The sequence below is a fragment of the Harmonia axyridis genome, chromosome 3 (assembly GCF_914767665.1).
Source record: "Harmonia axyridis chromosome 3, icHarAxyr1.1, whole genome shotgun sequence".
Taxonomy (NCBI): domain Eukaryota; kingdom Metazoa; phylum Arthropoda; class Insecta; order Coleoptera; family Coccinellidae; genus Harmonia; species Harmonia axyridis.
Window position 1 is genome coordinate 20013974 of NC_059503.1, and position 14396 is coordinate 20028369.

Sequence of the window (14396 nt, forward strand, 5' to 3'; positions counted from 1 at the left end):
TGTTTAACTTTCATCAAGATAGTCAATGAACAATATTCCTGCCCGACAACAACTGAAAAATTCAGGCGATCAAAGCGTTCAATATCGTCAATGGTTCAAAGTCAGGATACCACCTTTTAAACGTTGTTACAGATAAAGCAGTCTGAATAATACTTATCAAGCCATTGCTGTGCTGTTTCTGTGTTTATTCATTTTTTCAAACAACAACAAATGTAGGGTCAATTGACTTCAACTATCGCGATCCAGACTCAACTCCATATTCCAAAACTTTTAATTCCATATTATGTATTTATCAAAAATTAATAAACTTCATATGGCTTATTTCTGATATCCAGTTAACCTTGAAAGAAGTTTTTGGAACAAAAATTGTAGGGAATTTAATCCTCCCCAATATTGATATTGAGTACAGAAAGCGAAAAATCCATAGGATAGGAAATATTTGCAGAATACGTGCAAAAAATCGATTCTTGTGAACTTTGATTTTTATAGTAGCGTACACCCCACCATATGTACCTAGGTTTGGAGTAAATTTTTTGGATGTCAAAATAAGCGTTTAGAGCTGGGTATATCAAATTCCGAGTTGAACTATAAACAACTAAGATGACTGGAGTAAAAGTGGATTCACTGAATATCAGAAACTCGGTTTTAGATCTCGAAATGTATCTTGAAAATCAAAGTTTCAGATTTTGTTATGTTCAGAAGTATGCACATTTGACAACAAAATCTTCTCATCTGATTGATTCTAACCGAATATTATTTATGAAATTATATTATTTTTCGGAGCATACTAAAAATAAAGAAACTTGCCAAAGATATTTCGTCCGAGTTCAAATCCGGAGAAAAAACTCATTAATTGTATCTTTGGAGCACCACATTCCTCAACTTGTTCTGATTGAACAGAATATTTGATCCACTCTGAGAGGATTCTTGGTATCAAGATGAAGGAAAACTTCATGTCCTTTTAACCCGAAAAGTTTGTCAATTACGCAAGTTTTGTTGCTAGCCGACCCCTTAGTTCCCAAGTGCCCTTTCTGCTTGAATTTTGATGACAATTTTCGTCTCTCAATTCTTCAGAATAGCCGTTATTCCCAAATTGTGGAAAACTTTGCTATGATCCCTTTATTGGCTGTCTGCATAAATGATTTTTTTTCGACTATTTGAGTACTGCATGGTTTAAATTCTTATACAGGGTGTGACGCAACTAGTCAACAACACTTCATTGATCTCATGGAATTATCTCATCGTAAAAACAGAAAATATTATCTCCACTGTTTTTTAATGATTAAACTGATTCTGTTGAGAATAAACTCTTTGATAACTTTTTATTGGATTATAATTTTTCAATCAAATTTCGTATATGTGGTCAACACAAAGGCTCGTGGATAGAAAAAATTGCAGACCAGTATTGAGAAATATTGTATTTTTTGGTGAAGTTAAAAATGATCATGAATGCATATAGATTTTAGAGAACAAATTCATTCAGTCGAAGCATGCTTAGATAGCCTCATCAAAACAATAATTTAGAAATTCGGCACACCAAAGCCAAAAAGTTACGATAAGATTTGTTTAGGCGAATTGCATTCTGAATAAAACAACCTAATACAAATAATTATATAGATATTTAAAGTATATTCTTCTGAAGGAAAATATATTCAATTGAAGAAAAATATATTCTTCTGAAGAAAAATATATTTTTTCGGAGAAATTTTATAAAGAATTCACATAATACAGACATCTCATTTGGTATTCGATCGAATATACTCGAAATTGAAAGAAGTGTTGAATTCACTATATCCTTATGTAAAAAGAAATTCAACACAATTACTGCTAATCGAGAAGATCTTTAAAAGAAGAAAAATTTATGATAAGATTTAATAACAATTTTGTGTATGGGGAAGTATGAAGAATTTATACAAACGCAGTGGCAATATTAAAATACAAGAGAGAATGACACCACTTTAGCTATGTGTTGCGAAATCAACTTTTTGTAAAATATTATCTAAGTACATAAAGTTCCTTTTCAATTGCAGAAAAAACAATAACTCGAACCATCAAAGATCATTTTGCCGTTTGATATTGAATTATCCACAAGCCATTGAAATAATTTTCACAATTTTAAAACTTATTTGGTGAAGGTAAAAAAAATTGAAAATAATAAAAATAGTAATAATAAATAATAAAATAAAAAACTGATTTGGCGAAGGTAGAAAAAATGGAAAATAATGCTCATGATCTAGAACAAAAAATTCGCAATTATTGAAAAGAAAGGTATTCTGCTGTACCAAATATCGTATAAATACCCATAATAGTTGCAAAGAACAATTGTTGAGAGCCAATTTCTAGTGGCAAAAAAAAAGCTACAAAAAAGTGCATCTTCGAAAATAATTTTATAAAACAAACCACAGCTATTCATCGGAGGTTTATATTTTCAAAAATTTTCCCTCATGAAAACACAGCTATGTTAAGGAAAATCAGTGGTGATTATCAATGGTATGAATCAACAACTGTAACCTCAAAAGAATGAAAGAGTAAAAGATAAGAAATATACATGAGTAATTCAAACACGTACGTACACCATAAATAAGAGAACATCTCCTGCAGTATCTCCACTGTAATATATCTCCGCCACTGCAGAAGAGACTTGTAAATGACATAGGTGGAAAAGGAACATCCAAAGACTCGAGTAATCGCTATATAATCTTCACTTTATTTTCAAGTGAATCCCAGTACACGATAATTGTCTTCAGATGCTGCAGAGCGAAAATTTAATTTTGTCCCGCGCGAGTCAATCATGGATTTCGCTCTCTTATTTCGAATAACGTGCCTTATTGGTTTCACGCTGCTGGTAAGTACTTTCTTCATTTCGGAATAAATTATTGAACGATCAAAGAAACGCTGTTTTTCGTTTTTTAGAGGAGATATATTCGTCTGTTTGATGATGTTACAAAATAAAATGAGGGAGAAGCACTGACGTGAAGTCGGGAGCTTTAAAGCGCTCATTCAATCATGCGCTAATTGTGCCTTTAGAGATCCAAAATTGTATAAGTGTGTATGTGACCTCCAAGGACGCAATAGACGTATGAATGAACCAGCACCCAAAAACTCCGCCTGCACGTCAGTGACTTCCTGTTCTTTTTTTCGATATTCCGAATAAATTTTCTTTGGTATCGACGTCACTATTAATACTTTATTTTGTCTGAAATTTAGAATTATTATCTATTTTAGCTATACTAACAAAATTTCAGTTTATCGGATCTGTAATTATAAAAATATTCGATTTTTTCTTCGAAATTCCAAATTTTGTACACTGCGTGAAATGATTATTCTATATATATTCACCCAAAATCTCAACACGATGTTAGATGTGTAGTAATAGAAATATTGATTATTTCGTTTTCAATATTATTCTTGAGTATTGGATCTTTCTGATATGATCAGCTTGAAATTTTGTCGGTTTTTGAACACAGAAATATTAGTCAATTCATTTTTTATATTCTTCTTCAATTGTTTATGGTTCTGATTACGCAATCAACTTGGAATTTTGGACTAGGCTAGAAATTGCCATTCTATATCCAAATTCGAATTTTAATCATGATGAAACCTGCAATTTTGGAAGTACCCCCAGTCTCATTTTGCCCATCAAAGAATTCAACCGCAGCTTTTGAGGTCCGAATTGTTCCTGAAATTTTCAAATCTATAGTTTTTTCGTTCGGCAGTTATCTCATTCACGAACAGACGGACAGGCATCCTTTAATTTGACACAAATTCATCATCATTGCGTTTAAGATCATTCCTGGCTCAAAATTCGAAAAATACAAACATTGTGACGACATGATAGATCAATCTGTTTCGAGATCTGTTTGGTGAACGAGCCCTCAAAACGAGTTTCTTAATGGATAAAATCCGACAAAATCGAAAAATTATCCAATACTTAGGTACGTGGCCATAAAACCCGCAGAATAAAATATATAGATGTTGATATGAAATAACAATTTCAAGCCCCGTACAAAATTTTAATGTAATCACAAAATTTCTTCGATAACAGAATCGATAGAGTTGGAACTCTATATAATTAGGTCCAGGATCCTGCATTCCTGCAACAATAGTGTCACGGTATTCCTAATCTCTAGTTAACAAAGAGATAGAAATCTTACTTTTTATAGTGTTACCTTATTGCTTGAACCCTACGTGATAAACATATTTTTGGTCACATAAGGTTTCCACTTATTCCTGGATGGATACTTACTTTGTTTTTTCAATGAGGAAACTTTTTTTTATATCTACGGTTTTTGCATGAAGTATAAAAAAAACTCCACATGTCAACCCTCATTTCTAGAATATTGATTGCTTGCGAGCTATTAAACAAGATGGTTTCTTTTTTTTTATATTTGTCTCTCAGAATATTTGATATTATAAAGTTATGGTGAGACCTATTGAATTTTATTTCTCGTCAAATATTATACGTGAGTTAGGTATTTCCTTGAACGGTATATCTAAAACCACTCATATATACTCGAATATTATATTAAGATAAGCAAACAAAGGTTTCACAAATTTTGTTCAAGATACCAAATGGTGAAATCCTGTGGTTTTTCTCAACAATTTTTTTTTCGAAAAATTGTGAATATTCATATATATTTCTTCTATAATTTCAATGAAACACAACAAAACTACTTCAAATCTGGATGACTGATGCGGATAAATATCGATAATGTCAGTATACTCATATAGTTTTTCTTGAATGAACATTTTTCATAGAAACAGCTGTTTCACCAGTACATTTTACCATTTGGAGATGAAATTTGTAGCCCCTCCATGTAAGCATCTTATGAATTGATTATACACAGACACAATTTCAGATATACCGTTCGAGAGAGAAATTCATCCATAATATAACTCTGTATAACCCAAAATATTTTTAATAGGTAATACTCTTGTAATAAGGGAAGTCTACGAAAAATTGGAGATCTATCTCTAATCCAACTAGAGATATAACGAACCACTGTTGCAGACCCTGCATAACATAGCAATTCCTAGCTCCGTTCAAAATTTCGTGACAGAATATAGAAAAAAATAATTCTTCAATTGCATCCTTAGGAGAACACACAAAACTATAAACAGAAATGTGATCGCAAAGCCGCAATTGCCCCATGAATGATCGATCGCTCAAAAGCTTCAGATATCAGTATTATCCCCATTTTCTGGTTGGAATTCGAACCACAGAGCCCCTTTTTCCATTGATCTACCTCAGTTTTCTCTGCCTCATATACTACTCACTCGGAATTTAATGAGTCGTTTGTGTATATTCAAATTCGTTGTATGCCTTCAGATTTCCGTGACTTCGATGGTAACGAGCACTCACGTAATACCATTTCATAGCGGAGTATGCAACGACCTTCTCTCTCCACTCACCAGTTCAATCCGCAATTTACCAAATATCGATTTCAAATTACTCAACACAAATCTCGCAATTTGAGATGTCTTCATTTGTGGCTATTAATTGTCTATCGAGGTTATTTACATCAAGAGTAAATCACCGGCATACTAATTAGTAAATAATGCTGGGTTTGCTTCATTCTTGTCGGATATGCGAAATCCATCTCCTGAAGATCAGATAAGCAATGGTAATTCAATTAAAATACATTGTGTTGTTTCTAATTCATCATTTTGACTAATAAACCTCTGCAGCCGTTGAAAAATGTATGTCCTTGAATTCCATTTTCATCATAGCAATTTCTCCATTCTTGGTGCTCTCTTCAATATAAAGATATGATTAATGTGAAACGAGAATTAACAGTTTGTTTCAAATTTTTGAATTGATATAAAGGTTTGTCTAAGATTTCTAAAAACATGGTGAATGCACTCGTCAATTTTTGAATGGAATGACATTCGACCAAATTGAAAATATTAGTTTTAGTTCGTGGCAGCGCCGCAATGTCATACTTGACATTTCGATCTTTTTCCGTTGATTTTGATTGGATACATTAATTAAAACCCGATACTGACCAATCAAAAGCGATGTGTAACCGAGTATGATCGTGCAAAGTCGTGAAACAAAACACGAAACGTTTACTGGAATGAATTCAAATATTTGAAATAGAGAGAGTTTATTGGTATTTCAATTACAAAAATTGCTTCCATAGATCATAACTATAATGAAAGATATACATATATAGGTCCATAATTGCACAAAACTCATAAATAATAAATAACAAGAATATTAATTTGTTGATAGCGCCACCTACAGTTGACATAACGAAGCTTATCTAATATTCTCAAAACTGGCAAAACAAAAGCTAATCAGTTGATACACCTGAATTTTAGACATCTTAGGTTTGTCTAATGAAAGGTTCCATTTTGAATATCCCTCTATCTGACCAGCTGTCACTTTTGACATTTGGCTACGCCATTACTAAAAATTAAAAGATATATCTACGCTTCAACAATATTAATATTGTTGAAATTCACTACAAAAAAGATGAAAATTTTGCAGTCACAGTTCACGAAAATAAAAGCACGTTTGTGTCGTCGTGAAACACCTTCTCGACCGGCATAAGTGACACTGGTGGAAAAATTGGAGATGTATATATTGGTTGTTAATATAATAATTAAATAATAATAATATATCACAGCATAGCAGAAAAATATTTTATTCCGGAAAAAGTACCCCTACGAGCGAGACTAGAACCAACAACCTCCGAATCACCAGTCCAGTGCTCTATCAACTGAGCTACCAAGGAAATGTTACAATCTTACAAATTAGGGTGTTTTTTTTGCAAAGGTTTCAAATACTGAGAGGAAACTCATACACTGATCATCAAGATCCTATTCTCCGTTCCTCCACAATTTTTTTCATTTTCGTTCCTAATAGTTTTAAATCAATGATTTTCCTTCTAACTGAATATAAGACATTCAAAATGATTCATAATAATATATGGCTTACACAAATTGCGAAAATACAACCTTCCTACCATTTCTCTTTGTCTTGAATAAAATATGCATATTGATGGTAGCTTGTTCGCTTAAGTGCATAATGAATTAACTCTTCATACTTATAAATAGAAAACCTCAAGGCATTCTCGATTATTAATGCACCAAACCTTTTTCTAATCACCATATTCAGTCTCTCGGTAACTTTCTGCTTTGAGTCAGAGAATCACATAAAACATATGGAATAAAACTCTTCCATAAAAAATTAGCATTGTCCTATCAACCTTCTTCATTTCGTGAATGGGTAACTTAAACTTTTGTATTATAGCCATATAGCAAAATGCGGAGCTTCATCGATCCATTGCGATGTATATTGGTCTTGAACGATTAGTCTTAAATTGGTCATTAGAGTTCATCACGATGTTTATAATTTTCGAATTTCGAGTCGGGAATGATCCCAAAAGATAAGATTCGACTCACAAATCCGTCCTCAAAATTCAATTATGTTCATGCGTCTGGCCTTCTGTAAACACGATAAATCTCAAACGGAAAGGTCTAAAAGCTTAAAATTTCCAGTGTTTGTTAATAGGAAAAATCTAAATAGGGTTTCCGTACATGTGGCAGTTCGATATTTTGTTGTCCTGCTGATTTCGAAACTGCAGATAGAATTTGCATTTAGGTGTATTATGACAAAAACGAAATCGATTTTTTCTAGAAACGGAAGAAGAGCATTGCAACTTGGAGGTGACAATGAAGCACTTTAAACGAGTTCAGACCAATTTTCTGTTAAATAATCCATCAGAAATATTGCCCCTTTTTTCCTCATTAAGGCTTAACATTCATTCATTCGTTTATTTAACAAATTATTACAAACAGAAGGAATACTTAATAGTCAATATATAAAAATAGTAATAACAGTAGGTAATCTTAAAAAAAATTTAATGTATACAACAACACCATAAAAGAAACATATCATATTAGGGATCAAACAAACACCATGATATCATTGAGTGTACTGGATCAATCCGTGACGTTCATAGGAAGAATTCATCGAAACTATATTAGACTCCTCGGATCAAATATTAACATAATATAACAGTTTCTGATGTACAAACAATGTTGTTATTTGTACCAATTGCTTCGGTATTGGCTTTTCATTGAATAGTTTTGTAGCAAAAATGATAAGACACTGCTTTTTCTAAAATTATAAATTATTTTTTGAAATTCTCATTGATTTTTGAAACAATTGATTCTTTTATTTTACTTTGTCCGGCGCATGGTTTTCGCTTAAAAAAATTGAAATTGGTTTACTTCACTGACAAATTACTTGAGTGAAATGGGCTGATTTTTGTATGGAAATTGTGTTTCTTTTTCGATTTTCAGTTTCGATTAATATCAAATGATAATTAATTCAGAATCAAAATGCATTCATAGAATTTTCATTTGTTTTAAACCAATATGAGAATTATGAGATCTTATTCAATTTTAGCTGATATACTAACAATTTCCACGAAATGATCACTCCATGACAACAATTTTTCCTGTTCAAAATGATTTTTATTCTTTTAAACGAAAACCATGTGCCAGATAAAATGAAATCAGGAAATGAAATTCATTCAGAGATGAAAAGAGATCTCAAAAATACATTTTCAATCCAAGAAAAAGGAGTGTCGTACCATTTTTTCTCCAAAAATATTCAATCTCATATAAACGCCACTGAAAAAAAAATATTGAAATTGTATGAACATCAGGAAAAACAGCGAAAACGTCTACCAAAATCCATATTAATATCTGCAATAGCATCGATGTGATAATAAAAAAATATTTTTTTCTGGAAACTTAAGCACCTCATACCTCAAAAGTAAGCACGTTAAAAACATACGTTCAAATGAAGTTTTTTCCTTAAAATGGTTCCAACAATCGCTCCTTTAAATATTAGCATATCACGCTGTATAAATACACTTGAAGGCTAAACAACGCTAGAATTTACATCCTTTTCATTTTTCAGCACCAGACCGCAGGAGCGAAAAAGCCGAAAGAAGATAGGAACCAAATCCCCGAAGAAGAAGAGGACGACTTGACACGTGAGGAGCAGAACTACTCCAATCATTACACCGATAATCTCCCAGGAGCTCCAGAGCTCGATTATCCGATTTTCACGTCCATTCCTAGAACGGGATTTTCTTGTGAAGGGAAAGTAGATTGGCAATATTATGCAGACATTGAAACCGACTGTCAGGTAACTGATCGGATATAACGTTAACAGCTCGGCTTACCGCTTAACGATGGGTGTTCCAACCATCGGATAGATTATCGGGAAAATAGATAACTATTATTTATTATACGGCCGTGTATACCTTTCACGACCTGCTTCGATTAGGGGATATAATGCCTATTACCCACCAGTAGTATCGATTACCAAACATACTCTGGAATTAAATTTCTCTAATTCTGTGGTTATTCCGTTCATTCTTCCACATCTTGTAGAACAAAATCGTGCGAGAATATATCAGAAAGGCACAGTTTTCATGGTTATATTTTATTATTCTATGTTGGTACTCCGAACTTTCCGCCACGGCTTTATCTGTCAATTCATCAATTTGCCTTAAAGAAATCAGTTCTGCCAACCAACATTTTTCAATGCAAAAATCACTAAAATATATTTATGGAAATATTTCATTAATTTCAATGAAAATGCAATGAATTAGAGAATATAATGTATAATACTTGTACAGAAGGCCCATTCGTTCATTCCAAAACTCGCCACTTCGTGGCTCGTTTTTGAATTTTGAACTCGTGGAAGAATATCAATGCCTTCTGCACTTGTATTATAAATAACTATTCAACCATTCAAATTTACGTATGAAATTCCTCTTTTCTGAATGAATGAGAAGTTTCGATGGTTGTTGTCTATGGTTTAACAATTGAGAATGTCAAACTGTGTTGACATTTCTGTTCAGAAAGGCTTAGTAATTCTTGGTAATCATGAATCGCTTAACGCCAGAAGAGGTAGAAGAGAGAACTTTGTCCTAGAGAGCGAGTAATTAGTGCATTTATTGATCGTTTTTAAACTAATTTTACTCTTCTCAATTCAAAACCATCAACAAGGCAAAGAAAAGCACGAACCGAAGAGAATATGGCTACTGTAGCGCGGAGTTTTGAAGAAGACGCCGAACTGTCGATACGTCGCTGTTCTCGACTTGTTGGCCTTTGTCTTTCGACTTTGTCTTTCCTGGCATTTAAAGACAAATGACAATCGTTTACGTCGCATTTTTGTTGATTGGACTGAACGACCGAAGATGAGCATTTTTAACCAAGAATTATGTTTGGTGATGGGACTCATATCTGGTTGAATGGTATCGTCATTATCAAAATTGCCGTATATGGAGCGAAGACAATCTTCAAGACATTAACCATTACATCCATTGAATTTGACTGTTTGTTGCGGTTTACACTCTGGCGGCTTCATCGGTTCCAATTTAATTCGAAATGGTAATTTGCTGCAGTTAGAGTGAATGACGAGCGCTATCAAGCCATGCTGACTGACTTTCTGTTTCCAAAAACCAACTATGGATGACATTTGTTTCCAAAAAGAAGGCGTAGATTGTCATCAATTTATTGCCAAGTCAATTTGGTTACAACTTTATTCTCAGAAGTGGTCCTTGATTACTTTTTATGGTAATCAAAACCAGCAAACCCGTGAAACATCGAAAGTCAATATTCAATCAATCATTGACGCCATATATCCAGATTTATTGGAAAAAGTAGTGAAAAATTGGACCGATTGAATGAACTTGTAACTCGTAGCCTCGGCGAAATATTCATTGCAACAATATCTCTGTTTTGTATTATTATTTAGGTTCTCAAGCTTCCAAAAAAAAACACCCATTACATATATTTCCGGATTCATAGAAGATGATGCTAAATCTCAATTTGGCTTGACTATCGCCTCATAATCTATAGTTTTCAAATTGACTAACATATTTAGAGAGAGTTCCAAAATGGTCGTCACGGTGAGATGACTACTTTTCCTCACGTCCCATTTTGGAGCTCCATAGTTTGAAAGAGTCTTTTAGAAAATAATATTGAAGCGTTTGTGAAATTAAAATTGTAAAAGTAGTTTGCGATTGTTAAGATTTTTTTGTGATTTTGGAGTTTGTGTAACAGATTGTTTCATGTGTCGATGGCGGATAGCCAAGCACATTGTTAAAAGATTGATCAATCAATCAATCAACATATTTAGATATAATTTTTTTCTCAAGGATTTGATTATCGTTCTTTCTAGTTGAGTTGTTTATCTATGTGTAGTGCAATAGTTATTTATAATACAAGTGCAGAAGGCATTGATATTCTTCCACGAGTTCAAAATTCAAAAACGAGCCACGAAGTGGCGAGTTTTGGAATGAACGAGTGGTAGAATGAGCCTTCTGTACGAGTATTATACATTATTTTCTCTAATTCATTGCATTTTCATTGAAATTAATGAAATATTTCCATAAATATATTTTAGTGATTTTTGCATTGAAAAATGTTGGTTGGCAGAACTGTTTTCTTTAAGGCAAATTGATGAATTGACAGATAAAGCCGTGGCGGAAAGTTCGGAGTACCGATATAGAATAATAAAATATAACCATGAAAACTGTGCGTTTCTGATATATTCTCGCACGATTTTGTTCTACAAGATGTGGAAGAATGAACGGAATAACCACAGAATTAGAGAAAAAAATTTCCATGCTCTGATATTTCATAATTTGCTTGATTGAGAGTTATGCTATTGTTTCTTCATTGCTTGCTCTATTTGAAATGAAGAGTAAAATATTGTTTTTTTCTTCTTTCAAAAAACGATTGTTACCTTTAAAACATTCATCAGTTTCCTCCATCTCCTTCACTGTAACATAATTGCTTCAAATTGTGATATTCATCTTCTCTAACGAGTAAGTTGGTTATCTCACTGTAGCCTTAGTATTTTCTGAATCATCACCCACTGTATAGTCATTTGAGGCAACATATTATGAACAATTACAAGTAATATAATAATAATAATAATAATAATAATATATAACCTTCCTGTCAACCTCAACAAAAACCCTACGTCAATTAAACTTTTTCTAGGTATTCCACGTCTGCCAGAGCCAACACTCCAAGACCTCCTTTTTGTGTCCGGAAGGAACTATCTTCAATCAGCGGCATTCAGTCTGCGATTGGTGGTACAATGTAGATTGCACAGACTCCATCGACCTCTTCCTGAATGATTACAACGGTCAAGACCTTACATTGCAAAACATCGCGGGTCTTGGGGAATTCGATTTGAGCCTGGCGTCATCAGGAGGTAATAAGGGACCCAACGGCGACCTCGAAGCCGAGAATAAGTTGCCAGATGGCGGCGGCAAAGCCGGCAGCAAAACAAAATCCAAAACGAAACTGAGAAACTAACACAGTGGCACTCCACCATGCAATTTCTTCATGAAGTGTCCCACGTGAAATTGGATTTACTTTCCACATGAAAGGATGCCATATCGAATATCGGGGAGTTCGAGGTGGACTCAAATGGTGGTGAAATGTACTGAAAAATGTCGAGTATATGCATGTTTATACTTTGTGTTCGAGTGTTCGAGCAGTTTTAACTTTTTTTAATGATTTTTGAGGTTTTAAGAGTGAGAACGAATTTATATTTCCTGTCTCTTCTGTTCGTTTTGACATAAATAAAAGAGATAAATTGTATTGAATTATATTTAGGAATACTAAAGAATTTTAATTGAAAATCACATAGTATGTTCAATTCAAAAAAGAAAAGGAGCAAATTAATTAATATTTTGGAAACTGTTGAAGTTAATATTTATGATCATTTCAATAAAAATTTCTAATTTTCTATATCATAAAAATTATCTTTCATACAGAGTCAACTGTGAACTCTAAATACCTATTTGATGTAAGAAAAAAGATTATTGAGGGGAAATTTTTAAAAAACAAAAATAAGATTGAGGGATGTCCATAAATCTTATCACTATTTGATATATTTCATAAATTCTCAATTCCCGATCTGTGATGTTGAAAGGTCATCATCTATTAATTTTGATATTAAGACTTTGACCTGGTATATTATCTTCAAATAAAGTTACTTATCACTTTGGACAAGTTTACTGGGCGAAGTATTGGGGACAATTGTCATGTAGGAATCCGATTAAAATGTACTTATTATTTGCCGCCATCAAGTGCAAACATGACCATTATAGTCGCTCCCAAGAAATAAATAAGTAGCTTAAGAAATTGTCTCTAATAAAATATCTAAAATATCCATAAAGAAACTAAAATGCTTGTTGTTAAAACATGTTCGAAAATGGTGTTTCCGCATTTCTAGCAGATATAATTTTAATTATTACACTAAGATTTTTTAAGACAATACATTCGAAGTTTGGAATAGAATATTTTCGAAAAATTAAATTCATAGAAAATGACTAGGTACAATGAAATTTTTTTTAATGGTGATTTTACTTCGTCTGTCATTAGATAATTAAAACCCATTTTTGTTCTGAACTATATAGTAGATATAGTTGCTAAAAATAACATAGATCACTACAAAAGTAACGTTCAATTTACATTGCCAATCTATCTACATTACGCCAATTCAGTTCAGTCAGGATTGATCAAACGATCCAACTCGACATCATAAGTTAACAAGAATAAACTTGGCATCCTCTACCGAACAATTAGGTCGAATTGTACGGTCAACCTCAACATCTATCAACTAATGGGTTTCAATGGCTTACTCACTACAATGAATTTCATTGAACAAGTCTTTCTTGTTGCAGATAGAATTTGAATGCAAGTGCAATTGATATTTTGATAAATGTTCAAGGAAAAGGAGAGAAAATATATTGAAAATTTAATGAATGTTTCATAGCGAATAATTTTTGCCTACTAATAATTCAAGAAATGCACTGCCTTTTCGTCAAAATATTTTAAAGCATTATGACGTTATTGTTGTCGGTTATTTTATTTAAATTAGGAGTTTGGATGATACCATCCTCTTAAAAAAAGCTTTAAAATTGTTGAATATTATTGAATAACAATGTTTGAAATAATTTTCAGATCAGGTTAAATTTCTTTAATTATTGAAGAGCTTATCTTTTATAGTTTACCATTGACTATTACCCTCTTCTTAGTTTCCGCCAATCACGAACACTCACTTTTGAATTAAAAATGGTTTCTAGATGGAAAAACTGTATGACAGCACCTGTCAGCAGTTTTTTCGAGTTTACCCGTGGCATAACTTAAAACCTATTGCCATGAATGATGACAATTAGTAATTATGGTCTCGTGAAATACTCTTACGATAATTTCAAAATAGTTGCGAATCAAAGGGATCCAAAATATCAAAGTTGGCCAAATAGGGAAAATTGAAATTGATTGTTAGCTGTGAAGATCTCAAGAGAAAATCTTTTTTTTCAATAATGCAGGTGATTAAT

At 32.7% G+C, this 14396-nt stretch overlaps 1 protein-coding gene across 1 annotated transcript; it reads left to right on the plus strand.

The window, feature by feature from the left end:
• The first annotated feature begins 2613 nt into the window (after positions 1–2613).
• On the plus strand, positions 2614–12651 carry LOC123675516. The gene is made up of 3 exons (XM_045610879.1): positions 2614–2845; positions 8939–9169; positions 12043–12651. Exons 1-3 carry the CDS (start codon positions 2792–2794, stop codon positions 12361–12363), a joined length of 606 nt encoding a protein of 201 aa, XP_045466835.1. The 5' UTR covers positions 2614–2791; the 3' UTR covers positions 12364–12651.
• The last annotated feature ends 1745 nt before the right edge of the window (positions 12652–14396 follow it).

Bases quoted from the DNA above. Each gene is read 5' to 3' on its own strand.
- LOC123675516 (XM_045610879.1), top strand. From the start codon at position 2,792: ATGGATTTCGCTCTCTTATTTCGAATAACGTGCCTTATTGGTTTCACG. The intron at 2,846-8,938 runs GTAAGTACTTTC...TTCATTTTTCAG, and splicing joins TTATTGGTTTCACGCTGCTG to CACCAGACCGCAGGAGCGAA. The intron at 9,170-12,042 runs GTAACTGATCGG...AACTTTTTCTAG, and splicing joins ACATTGAAACCGACTGTCAG to GTATTCCACGTCTGCCAGAG.